The sequence below is a fragment of the Scyliorhinus torazame genome, chromosome X (assembly GCF_047496885.1).
Source record: "Scyliorhinus torazame isolate Kashiwa2021f chromosome X, sScyTor2.1, whole genome shotgun sequence".
Taxonomy (NCBI): Eukaryota; Metazoa; Chordata; class Chondrichthyes; order Carcharhiniformes; family Scyliorhinidae; genus Scyliorhinus; species Scyliorhinus torazame.
In genome coordinates, this window is record NC_092738.1 from 32,323,040 (window position 1) to 32,350,796 (window position 27,757).

The window sequence follows — 27,757 nt, forward strand, 5'->3', positions numbered from 1 at the left end:
TAGTGGAGGTTTCAGTGGCTGGAGGCACACCGACAAGAGGTTGGGGGAGTGCTGTTTCAGAAAGGACTTTCTTCTGATCTTGGACCCTCTTCTGCTTTCTTCATCAAGCAGGAAAGTTGCAATGGTTTCCCCACTCAGACCAGACTTCAAATTGTACTCTGGACCTGGTTACAACATCAGACCTGCATATTTGAAGAAGAATCTTGCCAGCTTGAGGCAGGTGTCTTTGCAACCTGCTAAAATCAGGACTGGCACAAAACAGGCAGATAAATAGCCCATGACATTTTAACTGCCAACCCACCTGGTTTTTGCCACATAGGTAAGGTTAGATTTGCCCCATATACAGCTTGGTGTAGTCAAAAATCATATCTCTCAGATAGGAGCAGAGGAGGCCATTCGGCCCTTCAAGCCTGCTCCGCCATTCACCATGATCGTGGCTGGTCACCCAACTCAATCGGCTGATCCCACCTTTCCCCCATATTCTTTGATCCCCTGCGGCCAAATTCTATATCAAACTGCTTCTTGGAAACATACAATGTTTTAGCTTCAACTACTTCCTGGCCAACCAGTCTCTGGGTGAAGAAATGTCTCCTCATCTCTGCCCTAAACCGTCTCCCATATCCTCAGACTGTGACCCTGGTTCTGGACACACCGGGCATCGGGAAAATCCTTCTTGCATCTACCTTATCTAATCCTGTTAGAATTTTATATATTATGAGATCCCCCCTAATTCTTTGAACTCCAGCGAATATAATCCTAACCGACTCAATCTCTCCTCATATGGCCGTCCTGCCATCTCAGGAATTGGTCTGGTAAACCTTCTCTGCACGCCTTCTAGAGCAAGAACATCCTTCCTCAGTTAAGGAGACCAAAACTGCCCACAATACTCCAGGTGTGGCCTCACCAAGGCTCCTGTACAATTGCAGCAACACATTCCTGCTCCTGTACTCCAATCCTCTCACTATGAAGGCCAGTACACCATTTGCCTTCTTTACCGCCTGCTGCACCTGCATGCTTGCCTTCAGCGACTGGTGCACAAGGACACCCAGGTCCCGTTGCACATTCCCCTCTCCTAATTTATGGCCATTCAGATAATAGTCTGCCTTCTCGCTTTTGCTACCAAAGTAGATAACCTCCCATTTATCCAAATTATACTGCATCCGCTATTCATTTGCCCACTCACTCAGCCTGTTCAAATCACACTGAAGCATCTCTGCATCCTCCTCACAGCTCACCCTCCCACCCAACTTTGTGTCATCTGCAAATTTGGAGATATTAAATTTTGTTCCCTCATCTAAATCATTAATATATAGTGTGAATAGCTGGGGTCCGAGCACTGATTCCTGCAGTACCCCACTAGTCACTGCCTGCCATTGTGAAAACGACCTGTTAATTCCTACTCTTTGTTTCCTGTCTGCCAACCAGAGAGAGAGAGAGAGAGAAAAAAGAGTAAGTAATATTTAGATAGACGTGTGTTTTTTAAAAAAAAAGTCACAGCCATTGGCTACAGTCCAATATTACACAGAGGTATCATCCAGAAGATCCTGGTTAAAATTAACAAGTCCTGTTGGCAACACTACACCACACATGATCCTGGCTGTGATACAGAAACGCCTGCTGCACAATAATGAAGGTCCTTACTGTTAATACGGCAGCAGGCTACATAGGAGTGAAAATGGCAGCAGACAGCTCAGAATTTTACAACAAACATTGTGGGTGGTTCAAAAGCTGGAACCACCCATGACTTTAAAAAAAATAAAATTAGAATACCCAATAATTTTTTTTTCCAATTAAGGGGCAATTCAACGTGGCCAATCCACCTACCCTGCGCATCTTTGGGTTGTGGGGGTGAGACCCACGCAGACACGGGGAGAATGTGCAAAATTTAAACGGACAGTGACCCAGAGCAGGGATCGAACCTGGGACCTCGGCGCAGTGAGGCAGCAGTGCCGCCCAACCATGACTTCTCTTCAATGCTTCCTTTATCGCACCAATTTTCTTCCCTGCCCAAGCTATGGTTCATAGGTTTCATAGAATTTACCGGTCAGAAGGAGGCCATTCGACCCCTACCGGCTCTTGGAAAGAGCACCCTACTTAAGCCAACACCTCCACCCTATCCCCGTAACCCCAGCTAACCTTTTTTGGACAGTAAGGGCAATTTAGCATGGCCAATCCACCTAACCTGCACGGCTTTCGGGACTTGTGGGAGGAAACCGGAGCACCCGGAGGAAACCCATGCAGCCATGGGGAGAACGTGCAGACTCCGCACAGACAGTGACCCAAACTGGGAATTTAACCTGTGGGTGAAGAATAAATTCATTAGAAAGCGGGAATTTTTATTCGGGTGAAAAATGTCCACCACCCCAAAAAAGGAACCAGCTTTACTTTCAACAACCATCCACAGACCATTGGAGGCAATTATGTGAATGAAACTGCACTTCAGAAATAGAGGGCTCCGTGAGATGATCCCAAAATATTAAACTTGGGATTAGGTGGATTGCCCCTTGTTGTCCACAGATGTGCAGGTTAGGTTGATTGGCCATGCTAAAATTACCCCTCAGTGTCCAAAGGTGTGCAGGTTAGGTGGGGTTATGGGGATAGAGCAGGGGAGTGGGCCTAGGTAGCGTGCTCTTTCATAAGGTCGGTAAGACTCAATAGGCCAAATGGCCTACTTCTGCACTGTAGTGATTCTACGGATTTTATGGGTTACTCGGCCCCAGGGAGATCACAAAGGTCTCGGAGAGAAGTTGCATTCCACAGTTTATGTTCATATTTCATGTAATAATGATTGGCATGATCTTTTCCAGTACTAAGAGAATTAGCAGATATAGTGCTACAGAAACAAATGCACCCTACGACCTATCAAGTCTGTTCCACCATTCAGTATGATGGTTCATCTTTGACTTCAACTCCACTTTTCAGCCCTATCCCAATAACCTTAGCTTCCCCTAATGTCTAAAAACCTACTGACCTCAGCCTTGAATATACTCAACATACAAGCATCCACAGCTCTGACTGAAGCACTTCCTCATCATCTCAGTCGTAAATGGCCAACCCTTATCCCCTGACTATGCCCCCTCATTCTAAACTCTCGAGCCAGGGAGAAACAACCTGAGCATCTGTCCCAGCAAACCACCTCAGAATCTTTTTAATATAAATTTAGAGCACCCAATTCATTTTTTCCAATTAAGAGGCAATTTAGCGTGACCAATCCACCTACCCTGCACATCTTTGGGTTGTGGGGGTGAGACCCACACAGACACGGGGAGAATATGCAAACTCCACACAGACAGTGACCCAGAGCTGGGAGTGAACCTGGGACCTCGGCGCCGTGAGGCAACAGTACTAACCACTGAGCCACCGTGCTGCCCAACCATCTCAGAATCTTATATGTTTCAATGAGATCTTCTCTCATTCTTCTAAACTCCAGAGATTATAGTCAATCTCTCTGCACAGGGCCACCCCCTCATCTGAGGAATCTATCCAATTAGCCTTTGTTGCATGAAAATATATCCTTCCCGAGATAGAGAGATCAAAACTGTACGCAATACACCCGTTTTGGTCATACCTAAACCCTGCATAATTGCAGCAAGACTTCCTTACTCTTGTACTCCAACCCTCTTGCAATATAGGCCAACATACTATTTGTTTTCCTCATTGTGTTTCATGTACAAGGGACACCCAAATCCATCAGTGGTTAGCACTGCTACCTCACAGCTCCAGGGACCTGGGCTTGATTCTGGCCTTGGTGACTGTGTGGAGTTTGTGCGTTCTCCCCCTGTCTGCATGGGTTTCCTCTGGGTGCACTGGTTTCCTCCCATTTCCTCTGGGTGCACTGGTTTCCTCCCATTTCCTCTGGGTGCACTGGTTTCCTCCCACAGTCCAAAGATGTGCAGGTTAGGTGGGTTGGCCATGATAAATTGTCCCTTTGTGTCCAAAGATGTGCAGGTTAGGTGAGGTTACGGGGAGGGGGGGGAACAATGGTGGCACATTGGTTAGCACTGCGGCCTCACGGCACCGAGGTCCCAGGTTCGATTCCGGCTCTGGGTCACTGTCAGTGTGGAGTTTGCACATTCTCCCCGTGTCTGCGTGGGTTTCGTCCCCTCAACCCAAAGATGTACAGGGTAGGTGGATTGGCCACGCTAAATTGCCCCTGAATTGGAAAAAATAATTGGGTACTCTAAATTTATTTTTAAAAAGAAACAGAAAGGTGAGGTTAAGGGGATAGAGTGGGAGAGTGGGCTTAGGTGCAGCCTATGGTCATCTGGGACCATGGTAACTTTACTTTACCAAAGAGAACAACCTCACATTTCCTCACATTATTCTCCACCTCCAACCTTCTTGCCCATTCACTTAGCCTGTCTGTATCCCTTTGCAGCAGCTTTGAGCCTTCCTTAAAGCCTACTTTCCCACCTAGCTTTCGATCAGAAAACTTGGGTGCATTACACTCAGTCCCTTCATCCAAGGCGGGAATATAGATTGCACATAGCTGAGGCCCTAGCACAGCACAGCACAGATCCTTCTGACACCCCATTTGTAACAGTCTGCTAACTTGAAAATGACTTTTAATTTCTCATTCCTTCCTGGTCATTTACTGTCCTTTAACTAATCCTCTATCCATGCTGATATATTATCCTAACCTCATGAGTCCTTACCTTTTCTAAAAGCTTGTATGGCAGATTATTGAATGCCTTTTAAAAATTCAAATATATCACATCCTCCGGTATCCCTTTATCTACTTTGATTACTGCATTCTCAAAAATCTAATCTAATTGTCAAGCACGATTTCCCTTTCATAAAACCATGCCATCATTGCCAAATCATGTGATGATTTTTGAAGCACCCTATTTCCGCTCCATTAATAATGCATTTGGGCATTTTCCCAATGATTGATATCAGACTATATGGTCTGTGGTTCTGTCTTTCCTCCCTCCCTCCTTTCCTGAATAGCAGTGTTACACTTTGTACCTTTCAACCATTCCAGAATCTTGGGAATTTTGGAAGATCACAACCAATGCATCCACCAGCTCTCTTCAGCCCCCTCTTTAGAAGTACAAAGAACAAAGAAAAGTACAGCACAGGAACAGGCCCTTCGGCCCTCCAAGCCTGTGCCGAACATGCTGCCCGTCGAAACGAAAATCTTCTCCACTTCCGGGGTCCGTATCCCTCTATTCCCATCCTATTCATGTATTTGTCAAGATGCCCCTTAAACGTCACTATCGTCCCTGCTTCCACCACCTCCTCCAGCAACGAGTTCCAGGCACCCACTACCCTCTTGTGTAAAAAAACTTGCTTCGTACATCACCTCTAAACCTTGCCCCTCGCACCTTAAACCTATGCCCCCTAATAATTGACCCCTCTACCCTGGGAAAAAGTCTCTGACTATCCACTCTGTCTATGCCCCTCATAATTTTGTAGACCTCTATCAGGTCGCCCCTCAACCTCCGTCGTTCCAGTGAGAACAAACCGAGTTTATTCAACCGCTCCTCATAGCTAATGCCCTCCATACCAGGCAACATTCTGGTAAATCGCTTCTGCACCCTCTCTAAAGCCTCCACATCCTTCTGGTAGTGTGGCGACCAGAATTGAACACTATACTCCAAGTGTGGCCTAACTAAGGTTCTATACAGCTGCAACATGACTTGCCAATTTTTATACTCAATGCCCCGGCTAATGAAGGCAAGCATGCTGTATGCTTTCTTGACTACCTTCTCCACCTGTGTTGCCCCTTTCAGTGACCTGTGGACCTGTGCACCTAGATCTCTCTGACTGTCAATACTCTGGAAGGTTCTACCATTCACTGTATATTCCCTACCTGCATTAGACCTTCCAAAATGCATTACCTCGCATTTGTCCGGATTAAACTCCATCTGCCATCTCTCCGCCCAAGTCTCCAAACAATCTAAATCCTGCTGTATCCTCTGACAGTCCTCATCGCTATCCGCAATTCCACCAACCTTTGTGTCGTCTGCAAACTTAATCAGACCAGTTACTTTTCCTCCAAATCATTTATATATACTACAAACAGCAAAGGTCCCAGCACTGATCCCTGCGGAACACCATTAGTCACAGCCCTCCAATCAGAAAAGCATGCTTCCTTTGCTACTCTCTGCCTTCTATGACCTAGCCATTTCTGTATCCATCTTGGCATGTCACCTCTGATTCCTAGGATATAGACCATAAGGTCCAGGTTTAAGTTCTCCGCTATCTTTTCTATAATATCACTCACTCTCTTTTGGCCTTTGGTTCCCCACTATTTCTGGGTTTTTTATGCCTTCTACTGTGATGACAGGTAAAAAATATTTGGCTTAATGTCTGTTGTTTACTTACTCCCCATTATAATTTCTCCTGTCTCCAAGGGACACACATTTACTTTCCTTCCTGTCAGGGCCCTTGCTCTTCATTCCCTTATTTCCCATTTATTTTATTGCGCAGTTCTCATTTTTTATGCAATGAATAGAATCATATTATCCCTGCAGTGCAGGAAGCCATTCGGCCCATCGGGTCTGCACCAACCCTTCGAAAGAGCACCCCACCTAGGCCCAATCTCCAAAAGGCCTTATTCTGCCCGGCGACCGGTGATGATTGGGTCCTACCAAAGTGGGATGCTTTCAGAGAACCAAGGAAAGGTCAGTCAGAGAAGAAGCTGCAAGTCTCTCTCTCTCTCTTTCCAGAAAAGCTGCATAGCTGCTGTATTTCTAAAACTACAGAGAACCTGGAGGAATCTACAGTGAAAACTATTACAGGCTGAAAGCAGAAACCTTGACTGAAGGAAGGTGGGCTTTAACCATTTGAAACAAAGACTCTTATCCTTTTACTTTTGTCATTATTAATTTTACACCCCTCTTTTCCTCTCTGTGTTTGTTTGTTTGTGTGTAGAGGGCAGGGGGCGAGTTAAAGAGGAATAAGATAATAGTTAACCAGTTGTATTTGCTGCATATTTAATTATAGTTATTGTCATTAATAAATATTAATTGCGTTTAAATCTATAAATCTACAAACCTGGTGACTGTAGTTATTGGGCAGCCAAGGGCGAAAGTCTTTTCTAAGATTTATTTGTTAATTTCAATTGTGTTGTAACTCCGGGTCAAGTGGGGCTGGAATTGACCTCAGGGGGTCATAACATTTACTTCTTAAGCATATGAATTACGTATTAGGAGAAGTAGACCATTCAGCCTCTTGAACCTGCTCCACCATTCAATAAGGTCAAGTCTGATCTGATTGTAACTTCAACCCCACATTCCTGCCCACCCCCGATTAACTTTCACCCTCTTGTTAATCAAGAATCTATCTAGCTCTGCCTTTAAAATATCCACTGCCTTTTGAACAAGAAAGTTGCAGAGACTCACAATGCAAGAGAAAGAATTTCTCCTCATCTCTGAATTAAATGAATGACCCCTTATTTTAAAAAAGTGACCCCCTAGTTCTAGATTCTCAGACAAGTGGAAAATCCTCTCGAGTCACCCTGTCAATATCACTCAGAAATTTAAACATTTTGATCAAGTTGCCTCTTCTGAACTCTAGCGGATGCAAACCTCATCTCTCGAACCTTTCCTTGTATTGGTCCCAGTAAACCTTCTTTGAACTGCATTTAACAGTTACATTCTTCCTTAAATAAGGAGATCCTTCCTTAAATAATGAGACCAATACTGTACACAGTACTCCGGATGTGATCTCACCAATGCCCTGTACACCTGAAGCATAACTTCCCTACTTTTGTAATCAATTCCCCTCATATTAAACAATAACATTCTATTAGCTTTCCTAATTACTTGCCATACCTGCATACTCACCTTTTGTAATTCATGCACTCGGACACCCAGATCCCTCTGCATCTCAGAGCACTTCCTTTCTGCCTATTTGTAGCAGCTCTTACAATCTATTTTTCTCTATCAATTTTCGATCATCCAAGACTCTCCCAATCTTTAGGCTTATTACTTTTCTGGCCAACATTATGTCTCTTCTGTTAATCAAGGATAATTCTTAACCTTTACCTCACAGGGCAGCACAGTGGTGCAGTGGGTTAGCCCTGCTGCCTCACGGCACTGAGGTCCCAGGTTCGATCCCAGCTCTCGGTCACGGTCTGTGTGGAGTTTGCACATTCTCCCTGTGTTTGCGTGGGTTTCGCCCCCACAACCCAAAGATGTGCAGGGTAGGTGGATTGGTCACGCTAAATTGCCCCTTAATTGGAAAAAATGAATTGGATACACTAAATTTATTTTTAAAAAACCTTTACCTCACACGGATGGATCACTTTTCCCATTAAGGTTTTATTTCTTAATTTCTCCTGAATATACATTCTATTGAGAAATATTTATTCAAACATTCGCCATTGCTCAGCTACCATCATAACTTTCAATCTAATTTCCCAATCTACCTGAGCCAACTTGCCCCCATACCCATGTTAAATGCACTAGTTTCAGACTCAAGTGCATCACCCTTGAACTCAATGTGAAATTCTGCCATATTATGATCACTCTTCCTGAGAAAAACCCTTACTATGCAATTACAAATCAATCCTGTGGCATTAGACAAGATCTAAAATCGCCTTTTTCCTGGTTCTTTCCACAATGACAGTTCTAGGAAACTGTCTCAAATGCATTTGGCCTCCAAACTACTTCTGCCAATTTGAGTTTTCCAACTAGAACAAAATTCAAGTCCCTAACACTATTGCTGTGTTACAAGGTCCTCTTATTTATTGATCAATATTCTGTCCAAAAGTATAGCTACTCTCAGGAGGCCTATAGACTACTTCCAGTGTTTTCTACCCTGTTATTTCTCATCTCCACCCATGCTAATTCTGCTTGCTGCACTTCCCAGCCAAGATTCTTCCCCATTACTGTCTGTATTTCATCCTTTATGATCAGGTCTACCCCTATCCCACACCCACACTAATTTGTGCTTTTGAAACATCAAGTAGTGTGTAATATTTAGATTCCAATCTTGCTCACCATGCAACTATGGTTATTAGGTCAAACTAATTTATCTCTGTGCTATTAATTAATCTATCTTGTTACAATTGCTTTTTGCATTCAGATAAAAAGTGTCATTAATGTTAACTTCGTGATCCGACCTTATTCACTAATGCACTATTACCATTAAGTAGTCCCTTTCTGTCACACTACTTATCCTTTACCCACTCACCACACTTCTGTGGCTTCACTTCTCTTCAGATTTGTAATTTTCTCCTCACCTTTTTAGTTTAAGGCCCTATCTACAGCCCTAGTTATTCACTTCCTCCACCACTTAATTAACATTTCCCCATCTAAATAAACAGGATGTGAAATGACTGCTGCCACGAAGCACTTTCAGAATGAGTTTTGCCCTTGTACATGTATTCAGCCACAGTCTTACCTGCCGTAAGGTTGCTGAGTGGAACTGGACAAGTGGGCTGCAATATTTGATTTCACAGAAGATCCAGACTTAAAAAAATACATGGCAGCACTAATTGGAGCGCCACACATGATACCAATGGAAATACTGATTTATGCCCATGTCTTGGCACATAGTCGGTTACCAATCCGAGAACAGAGGTACCAAGAAACTCAGAGGTACCAAAAAACAGGTAGAAGTTATCCTTGGTGTCCTTACTTCCACCTTCAGAAGACAGCACACAGGGGCCATGATGTTTAGAGAGTGGAATTTAATAAAATAAAATACAAGAGATGGTTTTATTTAATTTGCCCCTTTAAGGAAGGTCGAGAGGAGACTTGATAGAAGGGTTCAAAATCATTTGAGGGATCTGGATTGAGTGGATAGGGAGAAACTTCTCCCATTGGCACAAGGGTTGAGAGCCAGAGGACACTGACATAAGGTGATTTAACGAACCAACGGTAACGTGAGGAAAAATGGTTTCTATGCAGTGAGTGGACAGGATCTGGAATGCGCTGCCCGAGTGTTGTGGAGGCAGGTTTAATTGAGGCTATCAAAAGGAAACTGGATAAGCACCTGAAGTGAAGAAATTGCAGAGCTAAAGGGAAAGGGATGAGCTGAGGTGCTCTTACAGAGAGCTCGACAGACTGAATGGCTACAGCACAGGAGACCATTGTGAGCAAAGAATACCATCCCTCATCGGGGATATCTGCCAATCAATTGTAAGGATTAGTGAAAATAAAATGGTCAGATTTCATCGATTTTCACTCCACCCGCTTAATGCCTCAACCTTATTGCATCATACAACAATATTTGTTTTGTTTTTTATTAAATTGCTAAATGACCACGAATTCTTCTGGATCAGTTCAAAGGTGTGCCGGTTAGGTGGGTTGGCCAAGTTCAATGTGCGCAGGGTTACGGGGACAGGGCAGGGGAGTGGGCCTAGGTAAAGTGCTCTTTCGAAGGGCCGGTGCAGACTCAATGGGCTGAATGGCCTCCTTCTGCATTGTAGGGATTCTATGGCGTTGTCATGTACTTGTGTGGTACAGAGTCATACAGGCCATGGCAATCCTGGCTTTGAGGATGTGTGGGTTAGCCAATCTTAACTGAAATAGTACAGTATCTCTGGGCTGGATGGGAAGGCAGAGGTTCCTGTCTCCACTATTCAGTGATTTTTGTTAGGAACATGCATATAGGGCATTTGTGTTGAAGCCGAATACAGTGGTGTAAGGACAGCACTTACAATTTCACTATGCACAGCAAGTAGAGAATATGTCACTGACACGGCCCCCCCCCCCCCCCCCAACCCCAGCAGAGGACGAGGCTTGGCCATAATAGTTTCCATGGTCAAACAGTCCACCAACATTCAATGTTCATATTCAGATCGAAAAGATGGGCCTTTGGGCGAGATAGCCGACCTTCCAACCAAAGTCAGGAGAGAACGAGCAAGGGAGATCATTAGAAATTGCCAAAAAGACCAAATTCTCCCCTCAAATCATTACCTTCTCCCCGAGATGTGGCGCCTTGCTGGAGAGAAGTTATGTCTGACAGTATTGAACAGAGCAAGATAAACCTCCTGGATGTCAGTGAGAATGAGCGAAGCACACAGCGGATAGGCACTATTCAACACTACGTGCATCTAAAACCACCTTACTTTGGACAGATGCCAGAATTAGACAAGACAATAATATGTGGATTAAATATTTACAGAACATGTGTTTCTTTCAGATCTGGTAGCATAACGCAAGCAAATGCTTCCAGATCTGGTCGCCTCTAGTGATAACATTACCCTGTTCAGTCTTTCGGAAAATAGTCTCCCCCCACACCCCCCACCCCCACTTCTGTTGAAGCCTATCTTTCGGAAGAAACAAAAAGCTCATGGACCACAAAACCGTGCAGTTTGAAATTCAACCTTCTGTTCTGCTTCCTGCCCCCGCCCACATCCGCAGGCTGTCATATTTGTAACAATTCACATCTGAACGGAGTCTTTTTTTTTTGTTCAGTGTACCTTTACTGCTTCCCAGTTTGTGAAGCTCGCCCCCACAATATTTACACTGGCCGGGAAGGAATGTCCAAAACACAGCTTCAGAATTCTTGGGGTACCAAGAACTCTCAGGGTTCCTCTCTTCCCCCCCCCGAATCATTCAAACACAAACTCGGCCACACACGCTGAGAACAGTAGTTTTAAGGATTTTGTCTCTCTGCCGTGGCGAGTTGTGCAAGGGTCTGGGGTCCCTGAGCACTTGCAGACTCAACATCCGCCCATGCCAAAACACAGCCAGCTGGAAAGATGAGAGTTACTCGGCCTTTAAACACAGTATCTTTCACATCAACTAACTGCCTGCTGCAAGCGTTAACTTCTTGTCGAGCTACTGCACAGTCCCAGGGGTGCAGCAGGCCACCCTCCAGTGAGGTGCCCGAAATGAAAAGAAAATCGCTTACTGTCACAAGTAGGCTTCAATGAAGTTACTGTGAAAAGCCCCTAGTCACCACATTCCGGCACCTGTTCGGGGAGGCTGGTACGGGAATTGAACCCGCGCTGCTGGCCTTGTTCTGCATTACAAGCCAGCTGTTTAACCCACTGTGCTAAACCAGCCCCGAGTCACTTTTTCAGGCATTTGGCCAGAGAAAGCGTGTCAAGCAGGCTATTCAACAACAGCGGGCATCAGAGCCCAATGCACTTGGCTTCACCCAATATCCACACAGGAACATTTTCGAACTGGAATCTGTCAATGCGGAACAGGAGTAAAAATACTGGTGGGTGTTTAAAAACAAACCTTCTTAATCTGGAGACAAAGAGGCTGACTTTAACGGCCCTCTCGGCCTTTCTGGACAGATCAGCTTAGAGCAGTGAAAGCGAGAACACAACCTGCCAAGGTGGGCGCGCCTCACGTTGAAAAATTGGATCCACCAAATGATCCACACCATTATTCTGCTTTTTCTAGTTTCTCAACAAGACATGAAAAGGAGACGCAAATCAACCCAAGAGTTTAATACACGTGGTTTAAAACAAAACAGGATAAAACTACAACTGGGAACTAAAAGTAAGCAAAGTCGTCATAATCCCAGATGACCATAGGCTGACTGGTGGTGATTTAACCCGAGGGTCACCTCAATCAGGTAAGGGGCAAGGTTGAGAAGGCGGGGCCTTCATGAATAGCCGGTAACTCTGGCCTAACTCTGCATCACAAACCAGCTGTCCAGCAAACTGAGCTAAACACTCTGCCAACTGGGAACTTCTTTTCTGTTAAAGGAGGAAGGCTGGCTTGGGCGAAACAGAGTGGAAGATGTGACAGCCACAGAATGGAGCACACCAGGTTTGGTGATCTGTCAGCACCGCCCCAGCGAGATCAGAGCTCCAGTCGCCAAATCCAGTAACTGGGAAAACATCCAGTGGGGTACTTGCACTCAATGGGTGTGAGGTGACTCCCTCCTCCACAACCCCACTAACCCCCCCCTCCCCCATCCCATCGTATCTACCCAGACATCCATGTAGGATTGGGGTCAAATTAATGAAATATCTGTATAGATAGGATCTTTGCTGTGGAAGCAACCCACAGCATCCACCCACTGTATGCAAAGCAGATGAACAAATGAGCCACGCCCCACATTACTCAGAGCAGAAGAGAAAGAAGTGTCAACTGCAAGCACTCTCAAATATAACATTAACCAGCACACAGTGCAGCTGCCTCAACTTTCCAAATAAGAATTTTACTCCATGATCTTCTGAGAAGTAGTTAGCCCTTCTAGATTACCCAAAAAAATCCAGAGAATCCCTTCAGTGCAGGGGAGGCCATTCAGCCAATCGAGTCTGCACCACCCCTCTGAAAGAGCGCTCTATCTAGTCCCAATCCCCCACTCTTATCTTTGTAACCCAAACTAACCTGCACATCTTTGGAGTGTGGGAGGAAACCGGAGCACCCGGAGGAAATCCATGCAGACACGGGGAGAACGTGCAGACTCCGCACAGGCATCCAAGGCCAGAATTGAACCTGGGTCCCTGGCGGTGATGCAGCAGTGCTAAAGGGATGTGCCACCCCTCATCCCTTAACTTGCCATGGAGTTTGAATGCAAGCTCAAACTTCTCATTTCCAAGAGCAGGTTCCATGGTGGAACATTAACTTTCCATTGCCAGGTTCTACATACAAATTTATTTGTGAAAGTGACTTGTGCATTCCAGGAAACTACCTCACAACAAAGGATATCACAGGCGAGCCCGATCCTGCCCTCACCAATTGTACACATATACTTGCAAATCCAGTTATTAAATAGTGGCCAGGAGCAGAACCCCAGGCAGATTTTCAATTTCCTAACATGGGGCATTAACCACTGGCACCCATCAGAAGAGCAGCACTAGGTCAACTTTGTCAGTGAGACCAGCAATTGAAGATGTGATCTGGGCCGTTCCTGGTCTGCGCCATTCCTGGTCTGCGCTGCTGATTGGCACAGACCTGTGGCAGGTGCCAGGATAGTGGCAGCAGTAGCAATGCAAGTCCAGTGTTAGACTGTTCCATTCCCTGATCTTGGGCATAATTGTAATGAGGCAAAACTGACACTCACATACAAGCAAGGCAAGGTGTTTATTTTCTCAACGATGCACACAAAGACAGACAGGGGCACAGGAACACAAGTTTGTCCTGTCTCTGCGGTCAGCAAAAGGAGACAGTGCTCACAATGTTGACTTTGAAGAAAGTTGCTCACAAAGATTTAGTGGGCTCGGTGTCAATTTCCTCTATTCTGAAGTGACTTTCAACCTGGCACCATTTGTGGTTTTCAGGAACAGTGAAATAGTCAATCAGATTGAAGAATTCACACAGACAGTAAACCAGGAAGTAAAAAGCTCTGAAGATGAATCATACAGACTCTTTCTCCACTGACTCTGCTGGATCTACTGCGTTGTTCCAGTATTTTCTGGTTTTATTTCAGATTTCCAGCAACTGCAATATTTTGCTCATTCACGCAGACTCATCACTTTTTTACAGAAATTTAAAGAACGATTGGGATATGACCGTGGGATAAGGTAGAAGCTGAAATATCAAACTTAAAAATTGATTTTAAAATGCATGGAATTTTAAAATGACATTCAGAGGCATTACGCTCCACACTTGTCAAGTCAGTGATTATGTGCATGTGAAGACTGCAACAGTGCATTCCGTTGGGGAGCAGGTCACATTGATAGCAACTTTCGGATATTCGCCTTTAACTGTGCATATGCAGATACCAGAAATTGCTGACAGTTTTACAGTGATAACGGTGAGCTCTGACATATTCACCATTAGTACAGCTGCAAATTCCAGGTCATGTTTGATGGCAAGTTTGGAATTGAGGATTTAATAGGAAGCTAGGGAGTCCATTTCATCATTGGTGTTTTGCTAGCGAGTTTGGAATTGAGAAATCAAGATTTATGACACAGATAGAGTTTTTACAATGGGTCGTACCAAGTTACACTCCCATTCTTGTTCTACCAGGCGTCATCCCTCTCCTAAAGCACGTAAGCCCTTGCTGGGGGTTGAGTCTGTGGGAGACCATTCCCTCCCTCAGCAATTGTACACAATCCAAATGTCAAAATGCAGACCAACAAATTATAACATTGGACCAATATAAAGCTGCTGTTAGCAGTGATAAGATCAGCCATTTAACAGCACAGATCCCCCAGAGAGTGTATAATATAGAAGCAGCTATGTTTTCAGCCAAGACATTTTCTTGACCTGGAATTTATTTAACTTCTTGCTCTTAATTATGTGGCAAATGAAGAAGTCCCTACCCTCATGGCATGAATGAAACTGAGAAATGTTTATGAACGTGCCTTTTGGGAACAAGCTTGAGCCCGTTTTGGGTTATTTTAACAAAAAAAAGTGGGCTGTGATTCCAGTGTCTTGAGCAACAGCCCTCCCCTCAAACCACCCAAAATATTGTGGTGGTCATTCAACCCCTTGCTGTGGGTAAAATCGCTGCCATAGCTGACAACAAAACAATCTGTATACCTTCAAATATGTTTTTTTTTTTAAAATATGAGGCACTGATATTTGAAATGTGGTGAGGATGGGATGGACAGAGAAACCCCGAGGAAATTACCCACCATCTCATTCTTCAAAAAGTGGTTTCTGCTTCTCATAACTCATTCTCTCTACCCATTACTCTGTTAGAAATTATCTTGCCTGTCTTTTTTCTCTCCAAATGTTAACACGTAATGTGCGCGTTCAGGACTTCAGGTGAATCTCCTCAGGAGATTTGGCACAAGTCCAGTAACCTCCTGGCTAATTATACAAACAATGAGGCCCGTGTTTCTCCAACTTCAGCCAAAACAGAACTGTCACCACACGACAGCATTCAGTGACAAGAAAATATCTCACTTTAAATATATAGATGTATGAAAACACCTTCAAACCCAAACAAAACACTAATTAAAGTCATGTAAAGTATTAATTAAGTGGTTAGTTTGGGGGGAGGTTAAATAAAGAAACACACTCCTGGAGACACTTAGATATAAGCAAATAAAACATCATACAGGCAAGCAGAAATGGTCTACAACACGTGGGCACCCTATAACCAGCTTCAGGATTTGTTTGTTTTTTGAACAGACTCTGCAGTGCCGAGAAATTTAGCAGTTACGTGGGCTTCAGTGATGTATAATGGAAAGACAGCCTTACAGCGACAAATGGCACCTGTCCGGGGCAGCCCATTTTGCAGAGAGAGGCTGTTGGCGAAGTTACTGTGCTGTAACCTCGAAATGAACGTTGCAAAGTGTAATCACCGTCATAACCGAATGTCTGGAATATAATTAAAAATGTCTCCACGCGATTAAGTTTATCCGACAGGTTACCAGGATGGCATTGGAGTCACAGCGGCAGCTGGGAGAATCAGGTAGCGGGGGCAATGGTGGGAGGATTAAAGCGAAACTTTGTCAGCTAACTGCACTCGCGTCACAGTTCCAACCGTTTGAAAAAAGGTGGGGAAATCCGTTAAACGTGTCGTGTTAAAAGAGCCCCCACCACCCCAAATTTGGAGCGGTGTGTGTGTGTGAATCCTAGGAAGATGCACCTGCTCACCTTCAATGTGCGTAACAAGTTGCACAATAGTGTTCCGCAGCGAGGGATCCGGAACGCGATGCAGTAACTTGTAGACGTTGTAAACATTGGGCTGGACGCTCTCAAACCTCTGGATTTCGCCACGAATGGCCATGGAATGGGTCAACTGCTTTTGAGGATTCATCTTCTCCTCCTGTGCTGTGCCACCCTGTGCGTTGTACTTGTCCCTGCAGAGGCGCACATCTCCCCCATACTGTTTCTGGCCCCACGCTCTCCCCCACCCCCCAGCCCAGAGAAAATAAATAAATACAAGTTTGACGGCGGGCCACTTTGATTTTTTTCCCCAAGCCTCTCCGACTTGTTCCCGAGGCTGCAGTGTAGCTCAGCTCGCACCTCGTGTCCACGGTCACTTCCGCAACTCCCAACCTGTGTCAGTTTCACTACCTGATACTGACATGGGCTGCACTGACGTCAGGCCGGCTGCTGCTGTCTCGGTGCAAAGTTTGGGGGAGTGCAGCAATGAGAAAGAAAGTTGCATTGCCCCTGCAGCGCTTAAAGCCTCAAACTGGGCATGACCTGTGCCCCAACCGAGAAGGTTGACTGTAGCCGAGCTGTTGCACGCACTGTGCTCACCCACTGCTGCTGGCGGGGATGCTTTTTAGTCACCATTTAGTCCCAATCTTCCCATCAGCTTGCGGTTGGTGTGCCGTGTCTCTGCCTGGTGTTTACACATTACTAAATTAACTTCAAGTCGTAAATTAAAAGTCTGCAGGCGCCTACCACGGCAACAACAAAACGAAAATGAAATATATAGAACCCCATCAGGATGGAATCAGCGAAGAACATTAAACGCTTCACGGTAATGCAAAGGCCGTTTCGGATGGTTTTACATTCATGATGACAATAATCCCTCGGTCGTCTCAACTTTTCCAAACATCTTTATGACAGTGAAGAAGCCCTTTAAAACCCCCAATTATTCTGGTCTGCTTTCTCTCCCGCTCCCTCTTTACTTGTGAAGATGGGTGTGGTCCCATATTTCAGACAGCATTCTGGGGGGGAATGAAAAGAGGTTAACAGATTTCTGACAAAAGGTCAGCGACCTGAAACGTGAGTGGGGCAGTTTTCAACTCATTCCAATCGGGAGCAGGCCATTCGGCCCCTCCAGTCTGCTCCACCATTCATTAAGATCATGGCTGATCAGATTGTGTTTCGAGTTCCACATTCCCATCTACCCCAGATAACATTTAATTCCTTTACCTGACAAGAATCTACCTCCACCTTAAAAATACCCTTGTCCCACTGCCTTCTGGGACGGGGTTCCAAAGTCACACAGCTCTCAAAAGTTCTCATCTGTCCTAAAAGGGGGACCCTTAATTTTAAAACAGTTCTGGACTCGCCCACAAGAGGAAACATCCTTTCAACACCCTACTTTGTCAATACCTTTCAGGAGCTTATATACTTCAATCAAGTCACATCTCACTCTTTGAAAACCCAGTGGATTCAAGCCCAGTCTGCCCAACCTTTCCTCAGAAGACAACCCACTCATTCCAGCTGTCAATCTAGTAAACCTCCTCTGAACCGCCTCCAATGCATTTACATCCTTCCTTAAATAAGCCATCCAAAACTGCACACGGTATACGAGATGTGACCTGTATAAGTGAAGCATAACATCCTTACTTTCTCTCATAATAAAGGACAACATCCATTATCCTTCTTGATTACATGCTGTAATGTTTTGTGACTCATGCACTAAAACATCTAGATCTCTCCTACACCTTGGAATTCTGTGGATGGTCTCCATTTAAGTAGTACTCTGCTCTTTTATTCTTCTTGCCAAAGTGAACAATTTCACATTTTCCCACATTATACTCCATCTGCCAGATTTTTGCCCACCTTCTTCCATCGACAAACGCCATCTGCTTTCTTCACAACATACTTTCCTACCTATCATCTGCAAATTTAGCTAAGTCATTGATGTAAACTGTAAAACAATTGAGGTCCCAACACTCCATGTGGGACTCCACTCATCAACAAACCAGCTGTCCAGACAATTGAGCACACCCTTACCCCCTATAACCATAAACTTTTGTTTTCCGCAATAACCTTTGAAGTGGGACCTTATCAAATGTCTTCTGAAAATCCAAGCACAGTACGTCTACAGGCTGCCTTTATCCATGGCACATGTTGCTCCTTCAAAAAGTTTAATAAATTGGTCAAACATGATTTCCCTTTCACAAAACCATACTGACTCTTCCCAATTACCCTGAACTTTTCTAAATGCCCAGCTACAACCTCTTTAATGATCGATTCTAACACCTTCCTCACAACAGACGTCAAGCTAACACGATTCGAGTTTCTGCCTAATCCCATTCTTGAATAAAAGGGTTATATTTGGTCATTTCCAGTGATGTAACCTTTCCTGAATCGAGTGAATTTTGGAAAATTAACACCAATTAACATCAACTCTAAGACCCTTGGATGACGTTCATCAGAACCCGGAGACTTTTCAGCCCGCAGCTCCATCAGTTTGCTCAGTACTGCTTCCTGAGTGATTGTAATTTCACCAAGTTCCTCTCTCTTTTCAACCAAGTTTCTCTCTCCCATCCACCTCCTGATTAACAGCTATGACTGGAACATTGTTTGTACCCTCGACAGTGAAGACAGAAGTATATTACCCTTTCCGGTCTGACTTTGTTTCCACTCTTTGATAATGCCACATCTTTCCACATTTGATCCCTTGCCCCACTATATAGTTTAAAACCCTCCCTACTTTCCAAGTTATATGGTTCACAAGAACATTGGTCCTAGCACGGTTCAGGTGTAGAACATCCCAACGGTACAGCCTCGATTTTCCTCAGTTTTGGTTCTGGTGCTCCAGAAACTGGAACCCACTTTTTCCATTTGTATTCGTCTCACTAATGTTATGTATCCTATGTCAATCTGACACGACTCAGGTAATAATCCAGCGATTATAACCGTTAACGGTTCTGCTTTTTTAGTACCTAGCTCCTCATACTCTCGCTGCAAAACCTCTTTCCTCGTTGGTACCTACATGGACCAAGATCACTGGATCCTGCCCCTCCCACTGCTCCAGTGTCCAGAGGAGTCCAAATGAGAGGTGTGAAGAAAGTAGTTTTATTACAAAGTAAACTACATACATTACACTTCAAAAAAGGCCCAGTCAATGCAGCCCGAGATCCATGGCACTGGCCTTGGCAGTGTTCACCCCAAGACGGGAATTTGGGGGTTCCTAGTGGGGGCGCACTGAACGCTGGGAGGGGATACGTCTCACACTGTTCACCTCCATCCCTTGGAGTTCCTGTACTCCCTTTTCTGCACTTTCCCTTGAGAGCGAAATCTCCATGGCATCTTGAGGTCTAATAATGGCTCGGTCAGTAACTTTCGTTGGCTCACCTTATTGTTCAGGCTACAAACCAAAAGGTCCCACAGCATCTCGGGAAGGGCCATAATCATAGTATTTAACTAGTTTCCTCAAACACGTTAAGAACTTGGTAACAGACTCCCCTGGGCTCCTCTCAGCCATGTTAAGCCTGGAACGTTGCACGATGACCAAAGGCTTGGGGTCATAATGGTTTACCACTATTTCAACCAGCTCTTCAAAAGTCTTGGGAGTCCGGGGCTGCAGACACTGAAGGTGGGGGGCTCCACAGGCAATTGTAGCCACCTGGGCTGGCCACTTCCCGACTTAAAATGGAGATCCGCAAAGACTGCAGGGAAATTCAGCCAAGCCAGGAAAAACTAGCAAGTGCAAAGTCTCCTGTGTATTAGAACTTGCAGAAGCCCAGACAGCACTGAAACTCACAGCCATCTGCATACTAATGAGCGATCCCCGGGAACAATCGAAACATTTAAGGTGAATAAGGCCAAGCCAGACTCCTCGGCACCAGCAGGAGCCAAGACAAAGGAAAGCCAACGAACACCTAGGGACCGCCCAGCGATCAGGGAACAACTCCAGTATTGGAGAAATCGATCCAAGTGATCGGAACGCAGTCCAATCACTTGCAACCAGGTACGGGGTCCACCCCAAAGGGGCGTGAAGCCCCTGGGGACTATAAAATAGAGTCCCCAAGTTCAAATCGTTCTTGGCAGGGTCACTCAGCAACTCGAATCAACCCTGGAGAGTGAACTGCCTAAGCTGCCGTATCAACCAAGTAAGTCTCCAGTCAACGCACGCTACGAGATAGGCGCTCCTAGCTACCAGTCCATACCAGCTTTTGAATCCTGCAGACTCAGATCGAATGAAAGGCCATTTGTTCCCCTGACTTGGTGGGCCAGTTCCGGAAGCTAAGTATAGGCCTTTTAGTGATAGAAAATAGTCTAGAAAGTAGAGTTTATGCATGAGTAGTGATTTACTGCGTATAATAAATGTGTTTTGATTTGAATCTTACTAATTGGTGTGTCAAGTTATTGATCAGTACTTGAACTTGACCCTCGTGGCGGTATCATAAAGATACCTGGCGACTCTAGAGCAAAGGTTATAGAAACAGAGCAAATTCAGTAAAGACCCAATGGGCAACGAATTAAGAGCCAACCAAAGTTAGCAACACAGTCAAAAGTATGAATGCCTGTCGTTCATCACCACTGATGGCGTTAGCCTTGAAAAAATGTTGCATATGCTCTGCGTATTGCGTCCAATCCTCCACGCTACCATCAAACTCATCCAGTCTTGCAAGAGCAGCAATTTGAAATCGTTGCAAATTTTATTCTTTTTTTATAAATTTAGAGTACCCAATTAATTTTTTACAATTAAGGGGCAATTTAACATGACCAATCCACCTACCCTGCACACCTTTGTGTTGTGGGGGCGAAACCCACGCAAACACGGGGAGAATGTGCAAGCTCCACACGGACAGTGACGCAGAGCCGGGATCGATCCTGGGTCCTTGGCGCCGTGAGACAGCAGGGCTAACCACTGCGCCACCGTGCTGCCTGCAAATTTTATTGTGGTAGTGCATTAGGAGATGACCGTTCTTCCAACAGTTCGCAGCGCCGACTGTAGCTCCACTTTTATCCCGTCCTTGTCGCCAATTTACTGGCCAAAGAGGAGTCCAAAGGAGAGGCGTGAAGTAAGTAGTTTTCTACAAAGTAAACTGTATATACAGTACACTCCAGGTGCCAGCCGGGACTACACATGCTCGGCTCCCATCTGGGCCGTCTTTTATTTGAGAGTCCGTTTACTTGCCCCTCAGCGGGGAAACTCGTATTCTACGAGGCTCACGGGGAGGCCAATTGGTCCATCCCCGTAAGTCTTGTGCGGGTTCTAACACTCAAGCAGCAAACAACTTCCAGAAGAGGTGTTTGCCCTGGATCTCAATGGAATCCAGGAGCTCTCATATGCTGCAGCCTTGACACCATCTGTCCTGCCATCCTTATTGTATTTTAATAGATTACTTAATTATATTATGCACTGATTTGTTACTTTTGGTATATTTTATTAACTTTACCACCAATTTTGTATATCATTTTAAACCTTAGGAATAGAATAGACCTTAACCACTCATCAGAAACTCACCAACAGTTAGTTCCTTTCCCTGTAGTAGACCAAGAATCAATTCTTAGAGTGAGAATGGTAGAAAAAGCAAACAGAAACAAACATCTCCTTCCCCCACTTCAGCAACCTCTCAGATTTGCACTCTGTTCCCTCAGCTGTGCTTGTTTTCTCACTCAAAACGCAGTTATCATCGGCTCCATTTACTTGGGTTCTCTCTTCAGAGACGCTGCCTGCCCTGCTCAGTATTTCCAGCAATTTCATTTATTATTCAGACTTCAGTTCCTGTTACATTTAACACGTGTCCAAAGTGTTTTACATTTTTATGGACATGGAATTTTTTTTCTTCAATTTAGAGTTTTTTCCAATTTAGGGCAATTTAGCGTGGCCAATCCACCTACCCTGCACATCTTTGGGTTGTGGGGGCGAAACCCATGCAGACATGGGGAGAATGTGCAATTACTAGCATCATTTTGACTGCATCCACAGGGGTAGAATCCTGAGCAGTGACTTTTGAGCTGAACACGTTGTTCTGAATTGGAAACGTGGCAGTCATTTTGTGTGCAACAAGCTTCCACAAATAGTAATGAAATAAATGACCAGATAATCTGTTTTTGTGGTGTGTGTAATGTTGGTTGAGAGATAAACGTTGGCCTGGACACTGGGAAGAACCTTCCTGCTCTTCAAACAGAGTCATGGGGTCTTTCACATTCCCAAGAGGGCTGATGGAGACTTGGTTTAATGTCTCATCCGAAAGGCACTCCCCCAGTATTGTACTGGGAATGTCAGCCTGGATTATGTGTACAAGTGTCTGGAGTGGGGCTTGAACCCATGACCTTCTGACTCAAGAGGCGATAGTGCTATCAGTTGAACCCAAGGCTGACACTATAAATTGTTAGCCTGCTACTCCGTTTGCACTCTTTTGTCTATGTTTGAACCAAGGCTGAAATGTGATCAGGAGCTGAGTGACTCTGGTGGAACTCAAACTGAACGTCAGTGAGCAGGTTCTTGCTGAGTAAGTGCCACTTGATAGCACTGTTGATGACCTCTTCCATTGATGAGGCGGCAATTGGCCGGGTTGGATTTGTCCTGTTTCTGGTGTACAGGACATACCTGAGCAATTTTCCAAATTGCCGGGTAGATGCCAATATTGTAGCTGTACTGGAACAGTTTGGCTAGGGTTGTGGCAAGTTCTGGAGCACAAGTCTTCAGTACTATTGCCAGAATATTGTCAGGACCCAGAGCCTTTGCAGTATCCAGTGCCTTCAGCTGTTTCTTGATATCACGTGGGGTGAATCAAATTGGCTGAAGACTGACGTCTGTGATGCTGGGGACCTCCAGAGGAGTCCAAAATGGATCATCCACTCGGCACTTATGGCTGAAGACTATTGCAAATGCTTCAGCCTCATCTTTTGCACTGCCATCAATGAGAATGGAGATATTTGTGGAGCTTCCTCCTCCAGGGAGTTAATGGTCCAACGCCATTCACGGCTGGATGTGGCAGCACTGCAGAGCTTGCATCTGATGCATCCGTTGTGGGATTGCTTAGCTCTGCCTACTACTTGCTGCTTATGCTGTCTGGCATACAAATAGTGCTGTGCTGCAGCTTCACCAGGTTGACACCTCATTTTTAGGTACGTCTGGTGTTGCTCCTGGCATGGCCTCCTACATTCTTCATTGGTGGGAGATATGCCAGGCCATAAGGATTGTGGTTGAGTGCAATTCTGCTGCTGCTGATCACCCACAGCGCTTCTTGAGTTGCTAATTCTGTTTGAAGTCTATCCCACTGAGGTAGTGCCACACAACACGATGGAGGGCGTCCTCAATGTGAAGACGGGACTTTGTCTTCACAAGGACTGTGCGATGGTCACTCCTACTGATACTGTCATGCATCTGTGGCAGGCAGGTTGCTTTTCCCCTCTTGTTGGTTCCCTCACCACCTGCTGCAGACCCAGTCTATCAGCTGTGTTCTGATCAGCTCGGTCTGTGGTGGCACTACCAAGCCACTCTTGGTGGTGGACATTGAAGTTCTGCACTCTTGCTACCCTCAGTGCTTCTTCCAAATGGCGTCCATGGAGAATCATCAGCTGAGGGGAGCGGTACATGGTAATCATGTTTCACCTGATGCCATGAAACTTCACGGAGACCAGAGTCAACTCCCTCCCAACTGCACATCACTTCCAGCCACGTTTGCTTGATCTGTCCTGTTGGTGTTTTCTCACCTTTTGTAATTTTTGGAATGGTTGGAGATAATTGAGCGGCTTGCTAGGCCATGTAAGAGTCAAGGGTCTGGAGTCAGGCAAGGACAGCAGGTTGCCTTCCCTAAAGGGCATTAGTGAACCAGATTGGTTTTCTTTACAGTAATCGACAAGGTTTTATTCAACTCAAATTCCACCATCTGCCGTGGTGGGATTCGAACCCCTGGATTTCTGGATTACTAGTCCAGTGACAATACCACTGCACCACCCAAGGCAACTTCTACAACACGGAGGCAAGAGTGGGTTTGAGAGAGGTAATGGTGAGGTGAAGCTGGGGATCAGCAGTGTGAAAACCCACATTATGACTTCCAAGACCTTCAAATAAATGGGGTACAGAAAGGAAAAGAAAAAGTTGTCAAGTCAGCACATGGGACTGGGTGGCAGTGTCGAGCCATTGCGAGATGACAGAGATTGAAACCTAGAGCGTAGTTTCTATTATCAGTTGGGAGATACAGATGTCTTCCAATGGGTACAGGAAAATTCATTTAAGAATTTGCCTACTCTGCCTCCTAATATTTCACCAATATTCTACATTGCTATTTCTTGCTTATATTGAGAATACACAAATCAAAACCCCCATGTCCCCAACATTATCTAGGGGATCTACTCTTCTCCGAACAAGTAATACAAAGGCCCATGGTCCACAGTAGCATAGTGGTTAGCACTGCTGCCTCACGGCACTGAGGACCCGGGTTTGAATCCCGGCCCTGGGTCACTGTCCGTGTGGAGTTTGCACATTCTCCCCGTGTTTGCGTGGATCTCGCTCCCACAACCCAAAAGATGTGCAGGGTAGGTGGATTTAACACGCTAAATCGCCCCTTAATTGGAAAAATAAAATAAAATAAAGGCCCATGGTCAAATTCTTACTTTCCTCTCAATTCAGACTACTATTCCTCTTCCCTTTTTTCCATCTCCCTTGGAAAACTGGCACGAATCTTCCACCACCCCTCCTAGTTCAAGCTGGCATTCCTCTTCCTCCCCAGATTCAAACTGGCACCCTTCTCCCCCTACTCCAGTTCAGGCTGGAACTTGCCCTCCCCTCTTGCTCAGTTAATGCTGGCCAATTCTTTCCTCTCCCACCTCAAGGGGCCAGGCTCAGCATTTTCCCCATACCAAGCAGTTGCAGCACTGAGGGAGAAGGAGAGGGTTGGGGGCTGGTGGTGCGGGTTTGGTCTGCACTGATATTTGTCAGCTAACAAGTTGCTGTCTCGCTGCCATGTTTACACATAAAACAGTAACTTCACAATGGAAGTGCTTTGGAACATGATACAGACATACAAGTGCAACTTGTTTCTTTCTACTTGACATGACTATGTACAATGTGTACAATGCTGTGTGCTCCAATATGTACCATGACTCGTATAGATATGTATATTTTGCAGATAAAACTTCGAAAATGAGGTCTTCTGTGTTGATCACTCATATTTTTCAAATTGTTCAATGGAAACATATTTCAGACAAAAACAGTTAATAATTAGTTCAAGGTCAATGCCTGGATTTGGCAATTCAGAGGGAACCTTACCAATCCATAGTAGGGTGTCCAGTCCACTCTTCCCCAAACCTGGTCGGTCTTGCATCCTCAGGCTAATTGCCATCATTCTGGTCCTGCTGCTATTTTCCTTTTATGCTGTATCCTGCATTTTTCAAACAACAAAAGTGTGGAATGCCAGACTTAGCCAAAAACGTTCATCCATCTCTTCTCTCTTTAGATGCTGACTTACCTTCGAGCATATCTCGAGCACTTGATCCTGTATTTTAAACCAGGCTGCAACCGAAATGGGCCTCATCATTTCTTTTTTTAAAAAAATAATTTTTATTAAAGGTTTTCATAAAATATCAATAACAAAATGAGAAAGATATAAGAACCCAACAGGGTTAAGTACAAAACACAATCTAAAAAAGCAACCCCCCCAAACCCCTCCCCCCCGTACATAAATAATAAATTAACATTAACACCCCGACTTAACACAACAGGTGTATACACCCCCTCAGACCCTCCAGTGTAAATAACATAAACAAAAATAAAGTAACCCCCCCCCCCCACTCCGAGCTGCTGCTGCCATTGACCAATGTCTATCGTTCTGCCAGGAAGTCTAAGAACGGTTGCCACCGCCTAAAGAACCCTTGTACCGACCCTCTCAAGGCGAATTTCACCCTCTCCAATTTAATGAACCCTGCCATATCGCTGATCCAGGATTCCACGCTTGGGGGGCCTCGCATCTTTCCACTGAAGGAGAATCCTTCTCCGGGCTACCAGGGACGCAAAGGCCAGAATTCCGGCCTCTTTCGCCTCCTGCACTCCCGGCTCCTCTGCCACCCCAAATATTGCGAGCCCCCAGCCCGGTTTGACCCTGGATCCTACCACCCTCGACACCGTCCTCGCTACGCCCTTCCAAAATTCCTCCAGCGTGGGCATGCCCAGAACATATGGGTGTGATTTGCTGGGCTCCCTGAGCACCTAACACACCTGTCCTCACCCCCCAAAAAACTGGCTCATCCTTGTCCCGGTCATGTGTGCCCTGTGCAGCACCTTAAACTGTATGAGGGGCTGGTTTAGCACAGTGGGCTAAATCGCTGGCTTTTAAAGCAGACCAAGGCAGGCCAGCAGCACGGTTCAATTCCCGCACCAGCCTCCCCGAACAGGCGCCGGAATGTGGCGACGAGGGACTTTTCACAGTAACTTCATTGAAGCCTACTTGTGACAATAAGCGATTTTCATTTCATTTCATTTCATGAGGCTGAGACTCGCGCACGAAGAGGAAGAGTTCACCCTCCCTTGGGCATCTGCCCACGTCCCCTCTTCGATCTCCTCTCCCAACTCCTCCTCCCACTTACCTTTCAACTCCACCACCGAGGCCTCCTCCTCCTGCATCACCTGGTACGTTTACGCGATCTCCTCCCCCCCCTCCCCGAGAGCACCCTGTCCTGTACTGTGTGTGGCAGTAGCCGCGGGAATTCCACCACCTGCCGTCTGGCAAACGCCCTTACCTGTAAGTACCTGAAGGTGTTCCCCAGGGGGAGCCCGTACTTCTCCTCCAGCTCACCCAAGTTCGCGAACTTCCCGTCCACAAACAGGTCCCCCAAACAGGTCCTGTGCCCCCCCCGAAAACCCTCTACCTGTTCTTCCTGGGGCGAACCGGTGGTTCCCCCGTAATGGGGTCCACGCCATGGCCCCAACTTCCCCCCTATGCCGCCTCCACTGCCCCCAAATTTGAGGGCCGCCACCACCACCGGGCTCGTGGTATACCTCCTTGGAGGGAGCAGCAGCGGTGCCGTTGCCAGCGCCCCCAGACTCGTGCCCACACAGGACGCCGTCTCCAGCCTCTTCCATGCAGCCCCCTCCATCACCCACTTGCGCACCATCGTCGCATTGGCGGCCCAGTAGTACCCACAGAGGTTGGGCAGCGCCAGCCCCCCCCATATCTCTACTCCGCTCCAGGAACACCCTTCTCACCCTCGGAGTCCCTTGCGCCCACACAAACCCCATTATACTCCTGTTAACCCGCCTGAAAAAAGCCTTCGGGATAAACACGGGGAGGCACTGGAACAGGAACAAAAACCTTGGGAGCACTGTCATTTTGATTGACTGC

The 27,757-nt window shown here is 45.8% G+C and overlaps 1 protein-coding gene across 2 annotated transcripts in view; it reads right to left on the reverse strand.

Moving 5' to 3' along the window:
- The window catches only part of LOC140405491 (arf-GAP with GTPase, ANK repeat and PH domain-containing protein 1-like), a 196,809-nt gene extending 180,168 nt beyond the window's left edge, over nucleotides 1-16,641 (reverse strand). Inside the window, exon 1 of one of the 2 annotated variants that reach the window (XM_072494008.1) lies at nucleotides 16,422-16,641. In XM_072494008.1, the coding sequence (XP_072350109.1) occupies nucleotides 16,422-16,584 (163 nt within the window). In that variant the 5' untranslated portion in view covers nucleotides 16,585-16,641. The remainder of the gene's footprint in view (nucleotides 1-16,421) is intronic. The other variant, XM_072494009.1, reaches the window with a different exon arrangement.
- Nucleotides 16,642-27,757: the final 11,116 nt, after the last annotated feature.